The following is an 18,768-nucleotide window of genomic DNA, read 5'->3' as shown; positions in this document are numbered from 1 at the left end:
TGTAACACTGCAATGAATTACCGGATAAAAACTTAGCTACTCTTGAAGAAGTTGTTTTTAACCTTCTTTGGAATATGACAATGTTTGGCGTAATATGATTGTGGCAGTAAAAAGTTACATTTCTGGATCTAAGTTATATTAGACCAGATACTATATAATATTAAAATGTCAAATGTAAGAACGTTTGTGTGTTACCTTACTAGCCTGGTGATGTTGTTCATATGAGGACATTATCTCATTCTCTTCGTCGTTGTTAACTTGCACTGAAAATAAACATTACTGTACTGATGACAATTTAAGAACTACAGTTTTAAAGTACATGTATCTGTTTTATAATTCGAGGAACATTTGACTAAGGATTTACAGTGATTATGCAATTACGTAAAACAATTACTGATTTATACATTTTGTACTTTCATTTTCTATAATTAGATTAACTTCAAAGGCGGACCAACGATGAATTTGTTGCGCTTGTATAATTATATATTCGTCACATTGTAAAATGTTTCAAAATGTAATACATATATACTTAACTACTGACACGCACCTAAGTAAAATATACGTCTGTCTTGTGTTTTGTTTTATACACTGGCACCAGACCAGAAGGAAATAAAAGAAAAAAACTATACAAGTTATACCCTACCCATAGGTATACTAGAAGAAATGTGGTAATGAATGGGAAAATGCATTAACCAGTCTCAATCGCGCATTTTTCACCTACAAAACACAGATTGGTAGATGAGTACTATGCATACTGAACAAGTGGTGACTTATTTTCCATCGTGCACCAGTCACATTGTCTCAATATTTCATATGGCAGAGACAATTCTGTCGTCGGCGTTACAGAAAAAAAACATGGATAAACTCCCCTGTAGTTCCGGTGTCGCGTGATTATCACACGGTCGTGACCAGGTCTCCGGTTTATGTATGCTTTTAAAACTTACCAACATGCTTATTTTTAGTTATTTTTTGGTGAAAATTTGTATGTATTTGTATGTATTTCAGTCATAGATTTGTCTGTTGAATACTTGTATCCGATGAAGTCGTCAGTCCAAGGATAATTGATAACAAAATTATTTTGACTGGCTGATATTGAAATTTATGTCTATCGTCGTTTAACTACATATGTACCCTAGAATGTGTTTATGACACATAAATATGCAATGTGAATTGAATAGAGAATACAAATGTGTACCACTGAATGATTTCAAATTTAAAATCATTTCATAAATGACTTCCATTTTTATTGTATAACTGTGAATATTTCATATTCTGTTTGTTTTTTTTACATTTCGACTTACATGTGCACACGACCGTGTTTGTTTTTTCTGTAAGGCGTAAAAAAGTTGTTTGTTTCCGGTATCCCGACCTACCCTGAATTTTTGGCCCGACCCTAAATCTTTTTATGGCTTTGGAGAATATTGTTTTCAACTTTTTAACAAAAAGTTGCAAAACTGCACTTTCATGCTTTAAACATGCTCAGTGGTGTTAGAAATAACTTACTGATGCCCTAAAGGCATAACCCACTTTTTGTATTTATTTTTGATACAGGGGTAGTGAATAACATGTACAATTGTACAGTGGTATTTTCTTTCTGGTCTGGTACCAGTATCTGAAGATTTATGCTTAGTTGATTCATATAGCAGATCTTTCTTTGAATTTGTAATCTTTTCCATATTTTAAATGTATTCTTTAAACCAATTTGAACGTGTATTTTTAAATGAAACGAATGCGGCTTGAATAAAACTTGTGTACTAAACTTTTGGTGTCAGACTGTAAAGTAAAATTATTGAATAATTAGATTGTAAACACTTGAATCGGAACCATTATTGGCATATCTGCTCAATAGTTTTCATTTTAAGTATAACATCACTAGTTCTATTAGTAAAACAGACATTTAAAAATCTATGTTACCTGGTAATATGGTTTTCTCCTCGCAAGAGAGACTTCTGATGGCAAGCTCTAGAGATTTTGGATCTTGAAGTATTTCCTCATCAAAATCTAGGCCAGCTTTTTTAACATTTTCTTTCATAAATTTCATTACCATATTCTTTGCAGTGTCAATACCTGTTAAAGAAAATGCAAGATCATTGTTCTTTGTGTCGCATAATATAATAAACCCTTATCCGTTCACCTGAACTATACCTTTTGGTCAGACTTCTGACAATATCAGTGAACACCCATCCAACGGTTTATGAGAAAAAGTAACCTATATGTGGCTCTATTAAAAAATGACCCGTACTGCAGTCAAGTGCAGTTTGCAAAAACCCAACAAAGGTATGACAGAGAATAAGTGCCAGGTGCGTATTACTTGCAAACTTTCGGGATACTTTACATCATGTTGCGACTTTCTGTCTCCAAGTTTTGACTAACTTTACTCGAAATTTCGGTTTACTAACTATCACATATTGACGTAGATGTATATATCCTGGCCAAGATCTGATCATAGTGTATAGAAGATTACTCGGTAGTGTTTGCTCTTAAAACATATCATTGTTTTAACAATGTTTTCGACCCGACTCGGATTTCTTTTGCAAAGTAGTTTAGCCATATCTTGAATGAAGGTATAGATGCAGATTGTCAGTAACTTGTCATTTCAATTCAATATCTCGAAATGTCAAATAAGAAAGTAACGCGCATCTGACAAAAATGTAAGGTTTATTCATTGACGGTTTAAACCATGTAAGATAAGGTCAATCAATGGTAACCGTTTTAAGTTGCAGTCAAGAGCGGCCTTCTGAAAAAATAGAAACGTCAATGCAAGTGTGATTTGATCAACTTTTATGGACATTTACCAATCGGCGTATGCAAAGAAGTCGTTTCGATAATTGGCTTTACTTTTCTACTTGTGGCTGCTGTGATTTCTTAGGGCAAATAAGTGAACTTATTTTAACGAATTTGGGAAAAGTCAGTAAGGTGCAAAATAAAGACAAATGAATAGACATAAATCTAAAAAAAAGACTACACATTTTGAAATATAGTACTAAACATTACGATAGCCGTGCAATATTCCCTTGAAATCAACACATGTACAGAGAAACAAATGATTGTTTCTGTATTTTCTTAGACTGACATGGGGGTCATTTTGTCCTACTTTCGTGTTTATCGCTTTTCCGTAATCGGTCGGAAATTCTTCGGGATCACGTGATTTTAAAATTGTTTCAAACGAATATCCATTTAAGACGCGCAACAAAATAACTGTATTTCCATGATGGTAATTATGCACGACTTGCACGAAAAATATGAGATGTACAAAATTTAAATTTAAAATTGACAGTGACATATATTAGGCCAAGACAATGTGTTTAATGTCTAAAATCTTATTAAATTAATGTAGCCATGTGTACATAAATAAGTGTATTTAGGTAAATTTCAATCATACTTTGTTTCTGCAGTGTAAGACAGTTACTCATTTATATTCTTAAAATTATGCTGAAAAGAGATTAACTGAAAAAGTTTACAGACGAAGTTGTAAAAACACTTTTATTCGGGAAGGGCCTGAACTGTCCTTATGAAAACTTGTAGTATAGCTGTATATTACCTGTATTATAAGAATGATTTTCATGAAGTTTTTGTGAGTTACAAAAATTGTTGAATTCCATGTGCTAAGTTTGTAAAAATCACGTTATCGTTTGGGCATATGATATATTTTGCATCTATTTATAAATTATAGCCTCGTTTCAGAGGATCCTTCCGAAAAAGTCCGAAGATGCTCGACGGGTTCGTAAGCAGTCGGAAAGCATACTTTCGGTTTGACATAGGCAACATTTTTTGTTTATTTGTTAGTTATTCTTGAACATATTCATGACTGTTTGGTCAGAACCGATGCAGTGGGCCATATTTTCAGTAAATAGGAAGTCTCAGCTACAAACTCTGGTTTTCATATAATACTCGTTCGGGTTTTAGTAATGGACCTTTAAGCTGCTTCTGGTGAAGTTCGGTTGAACCTTAAACAAGCATGTAATTCGAAGAAGTCGTTTGAAGTTTTTCCTATGTTAGCTCAAGCGTTCTCTAACTGGTCAAACGGAATGTGTACGCATTTGAAGAAGTCCAGTCAAAGAGTGTTTAGAATATCAAAACAGATTCTACTCATAGGAAACGCCACATACAAAACATTCTACCTTCCCAAGTTACCATCAAACCCATATACAGACACCTACGGAACAAACAAATGTATAGCGTGGAACCTTTTGAACACACTTATAAAAAAAATCCATGAGCGTGTACCATGCGAGGTCTGGCTCTAATTTACAAAAATATGTCCTAGAATTTACACCTTTTGTGCAGTTTCTAGTAACAACACAATTTTGAGATGAAAACTCCACCTAATGAACTACCAAATTTATTTGAGACATCAAGTGTCTATTTGTCGTGGTCTTTAAATGCAAATAATGCCTGACATTAAATCAATTTTATATGAAAACCACCTTCAAACCATTCATAGCGCTGAAAGAATTTTTCAAATCGGACCACTGTTGAAAAACAAGTATGCTAACGGACAGAATGTCGAGCCTGCAAGCTGTCAAGTGTGACCTTGACCTTGGACGTAGGAACCTAGGGATCTAATTCTTGCGCACTACACTCCGTCTCATAATGGTGAACATTCATGCCAAGTTCCATCAAGATCCAACCATGCTCCGGACATACTTCAATTTGACTTTGACCTCCAACTGTGACCTTGACCTTTGAGATAGGAACATGGGGTTTGCGCATGACACGACTTCTTAATAAGGTAAACATTCATGAACAATATTGATCCATGCATGTCAAAGTTATAGTCCGGACAAAATCGGACGGACGGACGCACGCACTGACGCACGCACATACACCGAACCGCCAAAAGTGGCGACTATATCGAGCTCACCGCAAGCGGGCTCGACAAAAAATATGGCAGTTTGGAATTTAAGAAAATGGCTGACCACGGAAGCTGCCATTTTAGTGTGTTTATGACGTCATTTACATACTGCTGAATTCTTTATTTAGCAAATAACCTTTTTAGTGTGTAGGTTATAGGAAAAAGATGTTCCCTTTTGTGAAGAAAGCACCAAACTTTGTATGTAACTATTTTGAAGTATGCTGAATCAAAAAAAGGAGGAGACACGCTGTTCGCTTACCTCAATTAGCTTAAAATGAGGCCCCAAAAAGGGGCCTTTATTTTATTTATATTAATCATATATTTTTGTAAGCATGTCCAAAAGGTTAATTTATAACCTAGATAAGTAACTATTATTGATATAATATACACATTATTTACATTTTATCCACATTTAGTATATAGGACACTGAAAAATGACATAGATGAGGCCCTAAAAGGGGAAGAAAAAATTTTTTAAGTTTCATTTACAGGATGACTTTATTTTTAAGTGTTAATACTATATTATTCGGGTAAATAAAATTAATTTTAGTATTTAATTATATCAAAATATTATTCAAACATTCTTTACATTTTGAGGTTCATTAAGGGTATTTTATAAAACAAGTTCACAATTTTGCTATAAACTGCAATTCATATAATCAACTTTACAGTACGAGAGTTCGATTTCCCTACGAAAATTATTATTAAGGATTCAAAAGATTAACTAAAGAAGGGGTTATTTTGTGTTTTTCTTGTAAATTCAATAACTAATGTAAAATCATGTAAAACTTATTATACAAAACATATTTTCTATGTGTTTTTTTCAATGGCTTCAAGCTAAAGCATACGATCATCATCATGCTTTCTTTGCAACAAAAGAAAATGGAATGTGAACTAAATGTATTGTTGTATTTATCATTGCTAATTTATACTATATTCAATTATACTAATGTACTTGAATTTGATTAACATTTCAAGTTTTAGAATCAGTCTAAATTCCGCTTTCTTAAAATTAACACTGGTATTGTATGGTAGATTAACCTTTGTACTGTTTGAATCAATAACCTTCCTTTTGATATGACAACACCTTTACCACTAGACGGTCTCTCTCACTGAACCACTCCACAGAGCGTTGATTTCCTGCAGACACCCAAGAACGCAAGTAGTTGCATATAAAAATATGTTGAAAATGAAAATATGATATAGAAATAAAGAAAGTGATAACAAATAGAGCTAGATGTAATTTTTTTAAGGTAAAGATTAATCAATTAGTCTATAAACAATATTTCCTTAAAATATACTGAGCTACAGTTATTTTGCATTATTAAGCCTTTTGATAAATAACGAAATAGTGTATTTTCTGTCTCAGGTTCCAAATCAGCCCATACAATAAAAATAAGAAAAGTTACCATCAGGTTACCCTAAACAAACAACTTTTAATTTCATGTGTGACAACCCTCTCAATATTTAACTAAAACTGTAAGTTCCCAGTATTTCACTCTCTAGCACACACGTCTTCAAAATGTCTAAGTACACAGGATTGGCTTCATGCATTTATATCTGACTTTGTATGTATTCTTGAAGTTACATTGATGAGTTTCCTCCAATTTATAGCAGCTAATTACAAAATATTGCATAATTTAAGCCAAGTACCAGTTCTCTTGACCATTTCCAGCTGACAGGATTAGCAATGTCAGTGTATGCTATAAATGCCTGGCTAAATCCTGCGTGATATAATGTTTTTTGCTACATACGTGAACATCTCTCAGTGGGTTGCTTTCATTAAGTCTGATTACATAAGGAAATGTATTCTCTGGCTTCATTTTTTATATTTCTTTGCATGATAAAACAACCTATCTTTCCAGATGTCATGTGCGCTTCTTGAATTTTTTAAAACAGCATAACCATAAGTAAAGATATCCTACGCTTTTAAAACGTATTGAGACAGTATCACAACAAGATAATGCATTATAAAAAATGCTAAATTTAAGTCTACGTTCTTGGATGTGTCATTTTCTATTGGATTTTTGTCCTTGTTTTTATGCGAAAAAGACAGCTTGCTACGGAATTAGTCATCATGTACCAGAACTGCTTGGAACGGCCAAATGAAGCTACAGCCAACAACTAGCAAACTGTTTTACTATACGTATAGTAAATAACAGTGTGTATCAGTGTTGGTTGTTCGTTACATTATCCCTTTGTGTTTTTATGCATCTGTGGCAAACAAACGTGTACCATATCGTATACCAGTTAGTGCATCACATCTTGTGACTTCAAACTTTTGGAATACATGGGCATGTTATAAACAAAGGTATCAAGCTGTAAGCCAGTAAATGGTGCCAGATACCATTGTAGTTCCAAAAGGAAATAGTCAGCATGAAAACATCTAAATTACCTGATGTTTACATTTCTAATATTTATTTACGAAGCCATGTTTGGGGAGAGACGAGACATTAAGGTATGAACATACTAAATAGCTGGCCTTCTTTATTCTCGATAAAAATGACAAATTTTAAATGGCTACAGCAAAGAGCAGGGCCCGTTTTAAATGTCTGTAGCTTACATTTTTACATTTTCTTGAAGAATATTGCCAGTGCTGAAAGAAAGGGAAAAAACATCGAAAGAAAATTGGGGCTCATGTACTTCAGTCAAACAAACCAAGTACAATATCCACTAGAATTAATACCCAAAATTGTATGATCTACATTTCCATAATGAATCTATCATGCCATCATATTATTGCGAAAATGCTTCCTATATGTCAAGAGGGATCTATTATGTGATTTCAGCAAAAAGAAAATGTAAAAAAGGAAGGAAAAATGTAGGAGGACTTGAATGCACCATTTTGCGACTACCACGATTTTTTGTCTGCGCCAGTTTTCTATCTAGTTTCTGTATACCTTGATTGTGACCCTTGCATTGCTTAATTCTGTTGAATCTGGATTGACCAGTAATGACATTTTACTTTCATTACTATGTACACTTTATAGAACCAATGAAATGCCAGTGCAATAACACATTCATGTAAAAATAGATTTGTCAAACAAATGTATTAGAGGAGTACTAGAAAACCTATTGCAAGTCTTAGATATGTATTGAATTGGTGTAAATATAAGTTTCTTTTATTTTATGGGTTTTTGGATGAGTCATTTGATTTGAAAACATGATTATTACATATACTGTTATGTAACATAAAAATGGTCCTTGAAAAGCCTCTCTTTTTATATAAATCTATTGCACTAATTAATCCAAATATATAGGTTACCGCATGGACCTAAACATGTAAATATTTTTACTTTTTTGATGTTTTATTATAAGATCCATGAATTCTGTTTCTTTGCCTATGTTTAGTTCAGTAATATGATAATTTAACTAATGAAACAATAATGTGTCCTTAAAATGTGATTTTTAACAATTTTCCCTTTAAGGACCTCGTATAATTTTTCCTGAGTCAAGTACATTGAATGCGTATAAATCTAATTGAATAAATTTTGTTTCAAAGTTTATAATTGGTTAAGGTAATGAACTGATATTTTTGATATTGTTATAGATATGTTTAATTGAAATAAATAAAAGGTAGTTCCCATTTGGGGCCTAATGTTTCGGTCAATTCTAGCCAACAAATCGTATATGTAGTCTATTTCTGATCCTGTATACTTTATAATACTTAAATACAAACTTATATGCTTTTTTCATAAGAAACGTCTTTTCACACGCAATTTTGAAATTAAACATACAGTTTAATCTGATTACCTCCCTTTTTAGTATGTATCTTGAAAACTAAGACTATTTTTGGTAAACTTTTTATATCTGTCAATACCAAATGGCTGTTTGTCTATGCTAGTGATATGTTATCCATGTTTAGATCATATGAAACATTACTTTATAGATAAATTTCAATTTAAAGGAAAAATATTCAAGACCTTTTACCTCCTTTTTAAAATTGATTTTAAAGGAGGTCCCAGGGCAATTATGGGACGTCTCCTCCTCTTGTAGGATTAAGGATACCTTAAAGTAATTTCATGCAAAATGTGGTACTTTCTTTACAAACGGGAACATCTTTGCCAATTTTGTTCCATATCTTGCTCGCTATTTAAATAGATTTATTTCATATGTTCCTTGAGACTATGATGTAAAACATGGTGATTTCTTTCATTATAGAAGGAAAAAAATGAAGGAAGTGTATTATTGAAATAAGTAAATACAGTTCAAATATGTAATAAGATTTTTTTATAAATCCGCTATTTTGTATTTGTTGCCATGGCGACGAAATGGCCGCCATTTTTATCAAATATTTAAATGCTCATAACTTTCTCATTTTCAAGCCGATTTTGAAAATTCTTTTATTTCTTTCAATGGTAAAAGAAATCATAGCAGACTAAATTAACATAGGAAAAACATTGCCTCTCCTTTTAAGCTTATAGCTTAAGTTGATGTTTGGAGTAAATCTCTCACTGTGATTGGGGACAATAACCAAACAGTACTTATAATACTGTTCTAATACATATATTTTCTAAGGTCTAAGCTCTCGAAATCATGCTTTTGGGTTAATTACAGTAATAGCTGGATCCCAGTATCACACGTTATGTTACATACAAGAGTTAAAGGGAACCAACCATTTGTTGGAGCAAGTACTCATTGTAATATACTATGTACAGATTTGGACCGATCGGAAAGAAGTTTTATAGATAGCACCAATCAAAGCGCACATCTGCTAGGGTATAAATAGGCAGGCAAGTTATAGTAATTTTATTCTGCATGCAGCGATTGATGTAGACACATAGTGGTTTTCAACTAATAATTTATCCCTTGATGAGAAAGCTATTGCAGCTACGCAGTCAGTGCGGATAAATTATTTAAAAGAAGACGTTCGACGTTCATAGACTAAAGAAGAGTTGCAGTATTTTAACAAGGTTTCGAGCTTTAAGGTCAGCACATAGAAGTTTAACCTTTACGGGATAGTTGAATACTATAGACGATAAGCAAACATAGGCTGAGCATTGGAAAGCTGAAGCAGAGACACATAGTTTGGTATTCTACTGAGACAGAGTTCCAGCTTATAAACGAGGTTCTGCGTTGCTTACGAGTACAACCAAGGCATCGGGGTTATACCTGTATATAGTAATTTAATACTATATTTGATATTTGATAGCATATAGGTGCTGAGCATTCAGGGGTCGGGAAAAACACTGAGTTACAGCTTCAGTTCAGAAGACATAGCCTAAACATCTATGCGATTGGACTTTTATGTTGTTTATTCAAAGACATCGCCTGACGGGAACATCAACAAACGGACCAGCCTATAGGATTTTGTACTGAATTGCCTCTTGACATAATCAAAAGAGTAATCTGTTCTTAATTTGTTTGACTTTTGCAATGAAAGAATCGAAACATGTCCGATTTCATTTATACGACCTTATGAGAGATTTACGATATGTTTCTAAGATTTAACAACTTAAATATTGTATTTGTCGATGGGTATATATGGCCATGCGAACATAACTGGTTTCAAACTATTTAAAGATGAAATATAACAGGTAAAAGTTAATACTCAGCAGGGTGCTAACATGACAAAAATCAACGAGTCATATTAAGCAAACTTCGACTAAAGTGTATCTACAGTTGGAGCATGATAAGTATTTCGTCACATAAGGATGTGTCTGGCAAAAATTGACGAACATATATCGGGTATTTTCTATTTTTAGCTCTATCGATCCTTTACTACAGTCAAACAAACCCTTTGAATAGCCTCGAAAAAAGGTCAATCAATGTATACCACATATCAAGTTTACTGAAGATCAATCAATCAATCAAGCGGTTCATGTGAAGAAGTCTTCAACAGATTTTTCTTTTTTTTTTTTTTAACTCTAATTCTACCAGCTCTCACTGCCCCCACGTGCAGTGAAGTAAAATCATTTCAACAAAGTAGAGTAAAGTCTATTTAAGAATGTAGATGGAGTTTGGTAAAGATACATGTACATGAAGCGGTCCCCTAAATTCAGTAAAGTGAAACCTTTCAGAAAGCTTCATGTAAGAATGCTACAGAATTTGCTGTGATTCTAACTAGTAGTGTCGGAGGAAAACGCTTAAGAGAAACTATGGACGATTGACGTCTGACCATCCTACAGTCAAGAACCTTTGGTTCAGGTGAGCCAAAATTTGTACAAAATATCATAGAAAGAAAACGGGCAACAGAAACGTTGTTTGATGTTCTGTGGCTGGTTATGATTAAGATTGTAACAAGTATAAAACTTCGACAATTTATTCATTATCACGCAAAGGTGAGAAATAGTATCTATCCATTTTAAAGCTTATTTTTAAATTAAGTTGGGTAGCATAAGATTAATGTCTGATAAAGTGAAATATGCAGATTATCAGCAAACATGTCTGTTCTGTCGCAACTCGGAGAAACGCGTCAATTACATCATAGAGAAAAAACAGTTCAAACACTAATCTAGTATATAGTCTGTGGCGAATTGTAATCCTGTGAATTTTTTTTTTTTCTTAAATAGTAAAATGTGGTCATTCTTTAAAATAAATAGTGTATTTATCTTGTTAAAACACTATTTTCTTGCTTAGCCGTAGTCCGGTTACCACAGGGAATAATGCTTATGATTGTTTATTGTGCAGCCTAACCTTTTATTTTACCTGCAAAGTTTGTTATGTGCTTAAGCTAATAAGTTTAAGCGTACTTCGCGACCGGTGTATTCCGCGAATCAAGAAAATAGTGTTTTAACAATAAAATTGATTGATACGGTAACATAGCCAAGATGATTGAAAAAACAGAATCAACCAAATATTTTACTATTGTCAGTGTGTCACATAATGACGTATTTTCGCTAAAATTAAATGTTTGCATATTGTCCTTTAGACGATGTATTTCTTTGTATCACATTTTTGCTTAAATTACAAGTGTAGTTTGTTCCGTGATATAAGTATATAATATAAATAATTTCTACACTGTTAAAATCTTAATTAATAAAATAATCTTGTCAAACTTTGATACGTAGCCGCTAAATCATCTGTCGTCATAAAAACGCGATATATAGTGTTCTCGAACGTTTCTAGGGTTACAGTATCATAACTGCAGTTCCAAAATGGAGAAGTGTACAGTGTGAATATTCATTCTAAAATATCAGGATATACTTCTCACATTTTGTAATTATCTCGATTTTTATTAAACCAAAAGGATAAATACTGATAATAACACACAAAGTTTAACTTGACTTATTTAATGTATTAAATGCAATCGCTTTGCTGATAATTAAATAATTTCAATAATATAGATGCCAAGAAGCAAATACAAATTTTTGCTTTTTTCCTCCCTTATTTTTGTCTTTATCATGTTATCGATGTGCATTAAATTGTAAATATTAACTTAAAAGACATACTGTATGGATGATTTAGACATATTTTGTATATAAAGAAATGTATTTTGTTCATGTCATATCTGTATCTTGAAGATATTGCTTATACTAAATTTATAACATTACAAGCGAATTATCTCCCTTTAAGCACAATTTACTCCAATTTAAAAACACGAGATAGAATTAAATGTTCCATTTAAACTTGTTTAATACACTCAAGCATTTATGTAACATACAAAGTACATACAGTACATTTTAGAAAGAAAAAAAATTGTAAGAAAATAGAAAAATGAGGCGGCCATTTTGAAATCAAGATGGCCGCCAAAATAATGATGATAAAAAAAATTAACAATGGATTTTGAGAGGTTGGGTCTTTAAACTTTCAAAAAAGCCGCAACTTTGTAAAATATAGCAAAATAAATCACAAACTCTTATTTTCGGAAAATTTGACAGACTAATACGGGTCTGCATACATTTGACTTATTCATGATTATTTCAGGGGTTACACCTTGATATTGATATATACATACAATAACTATAACACGAGTTACAGTTAGATAGACTCAATCAGACGGAATTAAACAATAACACTATCTCTCTTAAGAAAACTTACCAGATGGTATTTTGTCTATAGTTTGCAGTGCAGCTTGACATTCCCGGAATATGCCATGCCAGTTGTACTGTTGTTCCCCTGGCAGTGATTGTATAGACAGTATACACCTATTCACAGCCTCCTTTATGAATTTTAATTTTACCACAGATTCTGTTGCTGAAATTAGATAAACTCTTTGTAAAGACATATGACTAGAAATGGTAAGAACAGTCGCTGTGTCAGAAATAATGTACATTTATGTATCACAACGTTTAACGTCATTTGCATGTGTTGCATTTTGGCGTCATTGTTATGTATACAGCAATATATATATACACCAACTAGTGGAGCTCTCAGGTGTTCTGTCCTCAACAGCCAAAGTATCCTGTGGTGTCCCACAAGATTCAATTTTAGACCCTCCTTTTATGATCTACGTGAATGACATGTCTGCCGCTATAAAGAACAAACTATTACTTTATGCGGATGATTCAGCAATCCTTGTCTCGGCCAAAAACAAGCGAGACATCTGTCTTTGCATCTTGGCAAGTCAGAATCTATTTTATTTGGGTCCCAAAAAAGGTTAATATCCCAGTCCAGTCTTGATATAAACTGCAATGCTCAAACAATTGAATCCAAAAAATCAGTTAAATATCTTGGTGCCACCCTTGATCAGTGTTAAACTTCGTCCTTTGATGCTATGGCTAGATCTGTAATCAAGAAATCCAATGCTAGGTTACAATTTTTGTATCGTAAATATGAATTTCTCACCCGACACGCAAAAAACTTTTAGTCTCTTCCCTTATACAGTGTCATTTTGACTATGCTTCATCTGTTTGGTTCAACAGTTTAACTCAAGAGTTAAAACACAAGTTACAGGTCACTCAAAATAAGCTCATAAGATTTGTATTAAGTTTACACCGTAGGTCGCATATAGGTAAAGAACATTTTTCAAATATTAACTGGTTACCTGTTGCAGATAGAGTGAACCAAATTACTCTTTGCCATGTTTTCAAAATTAATTCAAACCTTGCTCCCTCATATATGAGTAATAATTTTACCCCTGTCGGTGCTGTCAATAATTAGTAGGTTCAGGGTTAAGGTTAATTCCAACTCCGACAGTCCATGTGATATAGTGTCAGATAGCAAGAGATATGCTATTCCTATTGTTAAAGGCTTCGGCAAAAAGTCTTTTGCCTATGAGGAGTACACCCTGTGGAACAGTTTGCCTCAATATATCAGGGATTCTAGAACTACCTCTTCTTTTAAACCCATGGTCAAGGAAAATTTTTTTAATTCTATTTAACTTTTTCAACATGTGCTATAATTTGTCCAGATAAATAGTCTAGTCATTTAAATGTTTGTTTTTTACATGTGCTCTAAACATTTTTAGTATAGTCTAGTCTTATCCTAGTCATTTTAATGTTTCTCGGCAATTCAGATTAATTCTCTTTCATTGATTCTTCCTTTGTCACACAACACTACATATCAAGGACCACAATGGAAAGAAGAGTTTATTAAAACTCTTTTTTGTGTTATCCTTGACATATAATGTGGATTAACATTGCTATATTAATTCATACATTGTTTATTGTTTATTGTATGTATTGATGTCATACTTGCCATGTAATTTGGACATTTTATGTTGAAATAAATCTATCTATATATGTTATTTTCCCCGGAGGCAAATCATTGTTTACTGATTTAGTTTTGAGACATCATGTAAATAAATTCTTTTGATTTCTACTATGTTCCAGAAAATTCTACTATAAAACTGATAAATAGTTTGTAACGATTATTTTTGGAAAGGATTACCCTTGATACTTCCAGAATGTTCTTTTTATTCTTAGTGTTACATGAAAATTCTGGAACCGTCCATGATACAATAAATATTGAGATGTTTTAGGATTAGAACCTAGAACTGACAGAACTTAGATTATAGAATTTAGACTGTAGATATTGATGAAACTTTCCTGTATTTCTTAATAACAAAATATTACCAGTTTAGTGTAGGTTATAAGCCGAAAGATTTGCACTTTGAAGAAGAGATTTTTTGTTTTGTAAGATTATTCAGTATTATATCATAATATTAAATTCTGATGTAGAACCCATCACTGCATGAAGTATTTAACAAAATATAGGCCGAGTTTTATTAAACTTCACCAGTGCATTTATATTTTACTTGTCATAACTTTTTATACGCCCGTTTGAAAAACGGGACGTATTATGGGAACGCCCCTGGCGGGCGGGCGGGTGGGCTGCTTCCACAGACTTTGTCCGGAGCATATCTTCTACATTCATGGAGGGATTTTGATGAAACTTGGCACAGTTGTTCACCATCATGAGACGGAGTGTCATGCGCAAGTACCAGGTCCCTAGGTCTAAGGTCAAGGTCACACTTAGAGGTCAAAGGTCAAATTCAAGAATGACTTTGTCCGGAGCATATCTTCTTCATGCATGAAGGGATTTTGATGAAAGTTGGCAAAATTGTTTATCATCATGAGCCGGAGTGTCATGCTTAAGAGCCAGGTCCCTAGGTCTAAGGTCAAGGTCACACTTAGAGGCCAAAGGATACAAGAATGAAAACCTTGTCCGAAGCATTTCTTCTTCATGCATAGAGGGATTTTGATATAACTTGGCACAAATGTTCACCACCACGAGGCGGAGTGTCATGCGCAAGAACCAGGTCCCTAGGTCTAAGGTCAAGGTCACACTTAGAGGTCAAAGGATACAAGAATGAAAACCTTGTCCAGAGCATTTCTTCTTCATGCATAGAGGGATTTTGATATAACTTGGCACAAATGTTCACCACCACGAGGCGGAGTGTCATGCGCAAGAACCAGGTCCCTAGGTCTAAGGTCAAGGTCACACTTAGAGGTCAAAGGATACAAGAATGAAAACCTTGTCCAGAGCATTTCTTCTTCATGCATAGAGGGATTTTGATATAACTTGGCACAAATGTTCACCAATACAAGACGGAGTGTCATGCGCAAGAACCAGGTCCCTAGGTCTAAGGTCAAGGTCACACTTAGAGGCCAAAGGTCAGATACAAGAATGACTTTGTCCGAAGCATTTCTTCTTCATGCATAGAGGGATTTTGATGTTATTTGACACAATTATACACTATCATGAGATGAAGTGTTATGCGCAGTTCCCTTCTTTAGAATTACTTCCCTTTGTTGTTACTATAAATAGCTTATATTGTAACTTTTTCATTACTAGTCGTAGGGAAAAATCGAGACCACTTTTCTGTAGTACAACATGTATGCTACATCCAATTTTGAGGTGTATTTTGACCAATCTCTACCTGGTAAAGATTTTTGTGTGGACTTACAATTTTTGGGGGGATTTTTTTTTTTTTTTTTTTTTAAAGATTAACTTCCCTTAGTTGTTACTATAAATAACTTATATTGTAACTTTTTTATAATTGACCGTAGAGGAAAACCAAGACCACTTTTCTGTGGTACAACATAGATGTTACTTTCCAATTTTAGGTGTATTTTTAAGGTATCTCTACCTGGTAAGGAGTTTTTTGTGGACTTAGAAAAACAAAAGACTTACAATGATTACTAAACAACCACAAAATTAAAATTCCATTTGCAAATACAGGTGCTAGAGTAAAGAAATTTGCTGTGACGGGCGTATATTGTGACATTCTGGCACTCTTGTTAATTTCTTGCTTAATTCTAAAATTATTTTATATAAATATTGTCTTTTAAATGCCGACGCGATACATATTTGTTTGGTGTTTGTTGCAAATTTACTGAAGTGTGTCGAACTTTATCGATTTAAGCCATTCTGCATGTAAAACATGTACACATTGACCTATTTTGTGAAAATGCATGTGAAGAATAAGGTTGAAGCTGTGCCAACTAGAATGGATACAACAGTTGATAAAATGCCAATGTACACATAAATAGACTTTTTTTGAAACTTTTTAACTTACAATTTCATTGCAATTTTCTCAAACAATGTTCTGAAGCTTATGGCAAAAATTACTGGACCGTGACAAATTGTATTCATTGCTAATATGCACGTATTCGTTTGTAAATATTAAAAATACTTTTTAAAAAACATGCATATGAAATAAGGCAAAAAGCGTCAAAGCGAGCTTGACGACTTTGTTACAACGAAACTATTCACTACTCAAAAGAAATAAAGTATTCAAATAAGGAACGACGGTAGTAATTCGCCGATTATGCCTCTGTGGTCACACCTAAAGTAGTCCATATCAGTATATATTGCTATTTTCCCGCTGGTAAAGGTCATTTTCATGTCATGACATGATATAAGCTGTATTGATACTATATTGTAAAGAAGAATGTCTGTGGATGATTTAAAGTTACGAAACGTTATATTGTTCCAAGTTTGTGTAGAATCTGCTGGTTAGAATGAAAGTAAATAAAGGTACCTGCTGATGTCTTCATACGCAATATTATTTATAATGTATCTCAGCCACGTGACCATGGCTTCACTGCATTATGGAAACCCAATATTTTTTGTTGTTTATTGATTGTCTATAGACAGACCTCTAAGACAAGCAATGCTGACAAGAAAATGCTGTGTATTGTCATTTTACATTTTCATATCAGAATTTTATTATGAACACCATTTTAAGAAAAACATGGAATGTCATTTCCAAATTAAATGCAAAATTAATACTTTTTTCCGAAAATTAGGCTTAGTCCTGATTTAAAGGTGTTCCCCGCACCTTGGTTTCACATCAGGGGCATTATTACAGATATTGACGGCTTTTCGAGTGCTTACAGCTGTATTGATACAGCTTGAAACGTAATAGAAATAAGAAAAATAAGATAATTACCATTCTATTAATTTTTTGCAAAACTGCTGGCAATCGATTTATGTAAAGTAATTTATTGTAACCGAAATTGTAATAACTTTTAAACCTTTGACATTTCTTACAGGTACGAAAGTAGAAATACGCTAGATATGCCTCTGGGCAGCCGATTACACCGTGACGTCATTTGCCATTTGTCGCGTTTGTTTAAGAATATTACTGGCATGCTTTTCAAATTTCTTTCTAGAATTATTTTTTAAATGCTCATTTTTTACCATCTAGCTGGAAACTTTGATAAGTAATTGATAAGTAACTTTGAGCAACTGGATGACGTTCTCTCTTTACTGCAAGAAAAACACTTTCTCGCCAACAGCTGCGCCTTATTATCTTTCAGTGGAAGTTTTCGAATCCATCGAGGTCTCTGTTAAATACGGAATTAAGTGAATCCTTCTGTCGCGTTCTATGTATCTTTATCAGATTTGTTTTGTGTCGTTGGCGCGCATACCAAAACAACACACACAACTCAACTATTGTGTTGGCGTGTGTGCCAGAACGAAACAACGAAACGTGTTGCATAAACCGCGCGCAATCCAACGCAACATCACGAAACATCCTAAAGTAGCCACCATTGATAAACCAACGACAGCATTTACACCTGACGACATGCTGAAATGAATGATAAGGTATATTAAAACATTACAAAATATTTGAAGACAAGTTTCAGATGTCATCATCGACGTATTGAAATTTGTTTTAACGGGCTGAATACACAAAGACAAGTTTTAAAAGACAAACGTATACATCAGTTGACATTTTCGCGGCAATGTGTTTCGCATGTATTAATCATGTTTTTATTAGTGACGATAAAATGAGAAGAATAAATGCAAGGGCCATAACGCCACTCTAATCACCTGACTTTTTTTCTTTTTGTAGATTCTCATTGACAATTGATTTTAGATTCAGCTCAATATACAAATGTATGAATGTATGGAGACAAAATGTGGAGTCAGGTTTTCAGGCAGACATTCAAAATATTATCATTTACAAATAAGGCATATATAATTGGCGTTAAAACAATATAAAATCAAAGTAAAGTAATACCAAAAGAACTGAACAAACGATACCGCATTCTTTAAATAAAAATAATAATTGGTTAAAT

The 18,768-nt window shown here is 33.3% G+C and overlaps 1 protein-coding gene across 3 annotated transcripts in view; it reads right to left on the bottom strand.

Annotated features, from left to right (window-relative positions):
• LOC128554637 (uncharacterized) overlaps positions 1 to 18,768 on the bottom strand; it is a 49,010-nt gene that overhangs the window by 4,844 nt on the left and 25,398 nt on the right. For all 3 annotated transcript variants that reach the window (XM_053535924.1, XM_053535925.1, XM_053535926.1), the window contains 3 exons: positions 12,836 to 12,991; positions 1,915 to 2,067; positions 196 to 263 (listed from right to left, as the gene is read on the bottom strand). In XM_053535924.1, the coding sequence (XP_053391899.1) occupies positions 196 to 263; positions 1,915 to 2,067; positions 12,836 to 12,991 (377 nt within the window). The remainder of the gene's footprint in view (positions 1 to 195; positions 264 to 1,914; positions 2,068 to 12,835; positions 12,992 to 18,768) is intronic.

This window comes from Mercenaria mercenaria, unplaced genomic scaffold (genome assembly GCF_021730395.1).
Source record: "Mercenaria mercenaria strain notata unplaced genomic scaffold, MADL_Memer_1 contig_583, whole genome shotgun sequence".
Classification (NCBI taxonomy): Eukaryota; Metazoa; Mollusca; class Bivalvia; order Venerida; family Veneridae; genus Mercenaria; species Mercenaria mercenaria.
The sequence above is the reverse complement of the archived record's forward strand: the minus strand, read 5'-3'. Positions and strand labels throughout refer to the sequence as shown.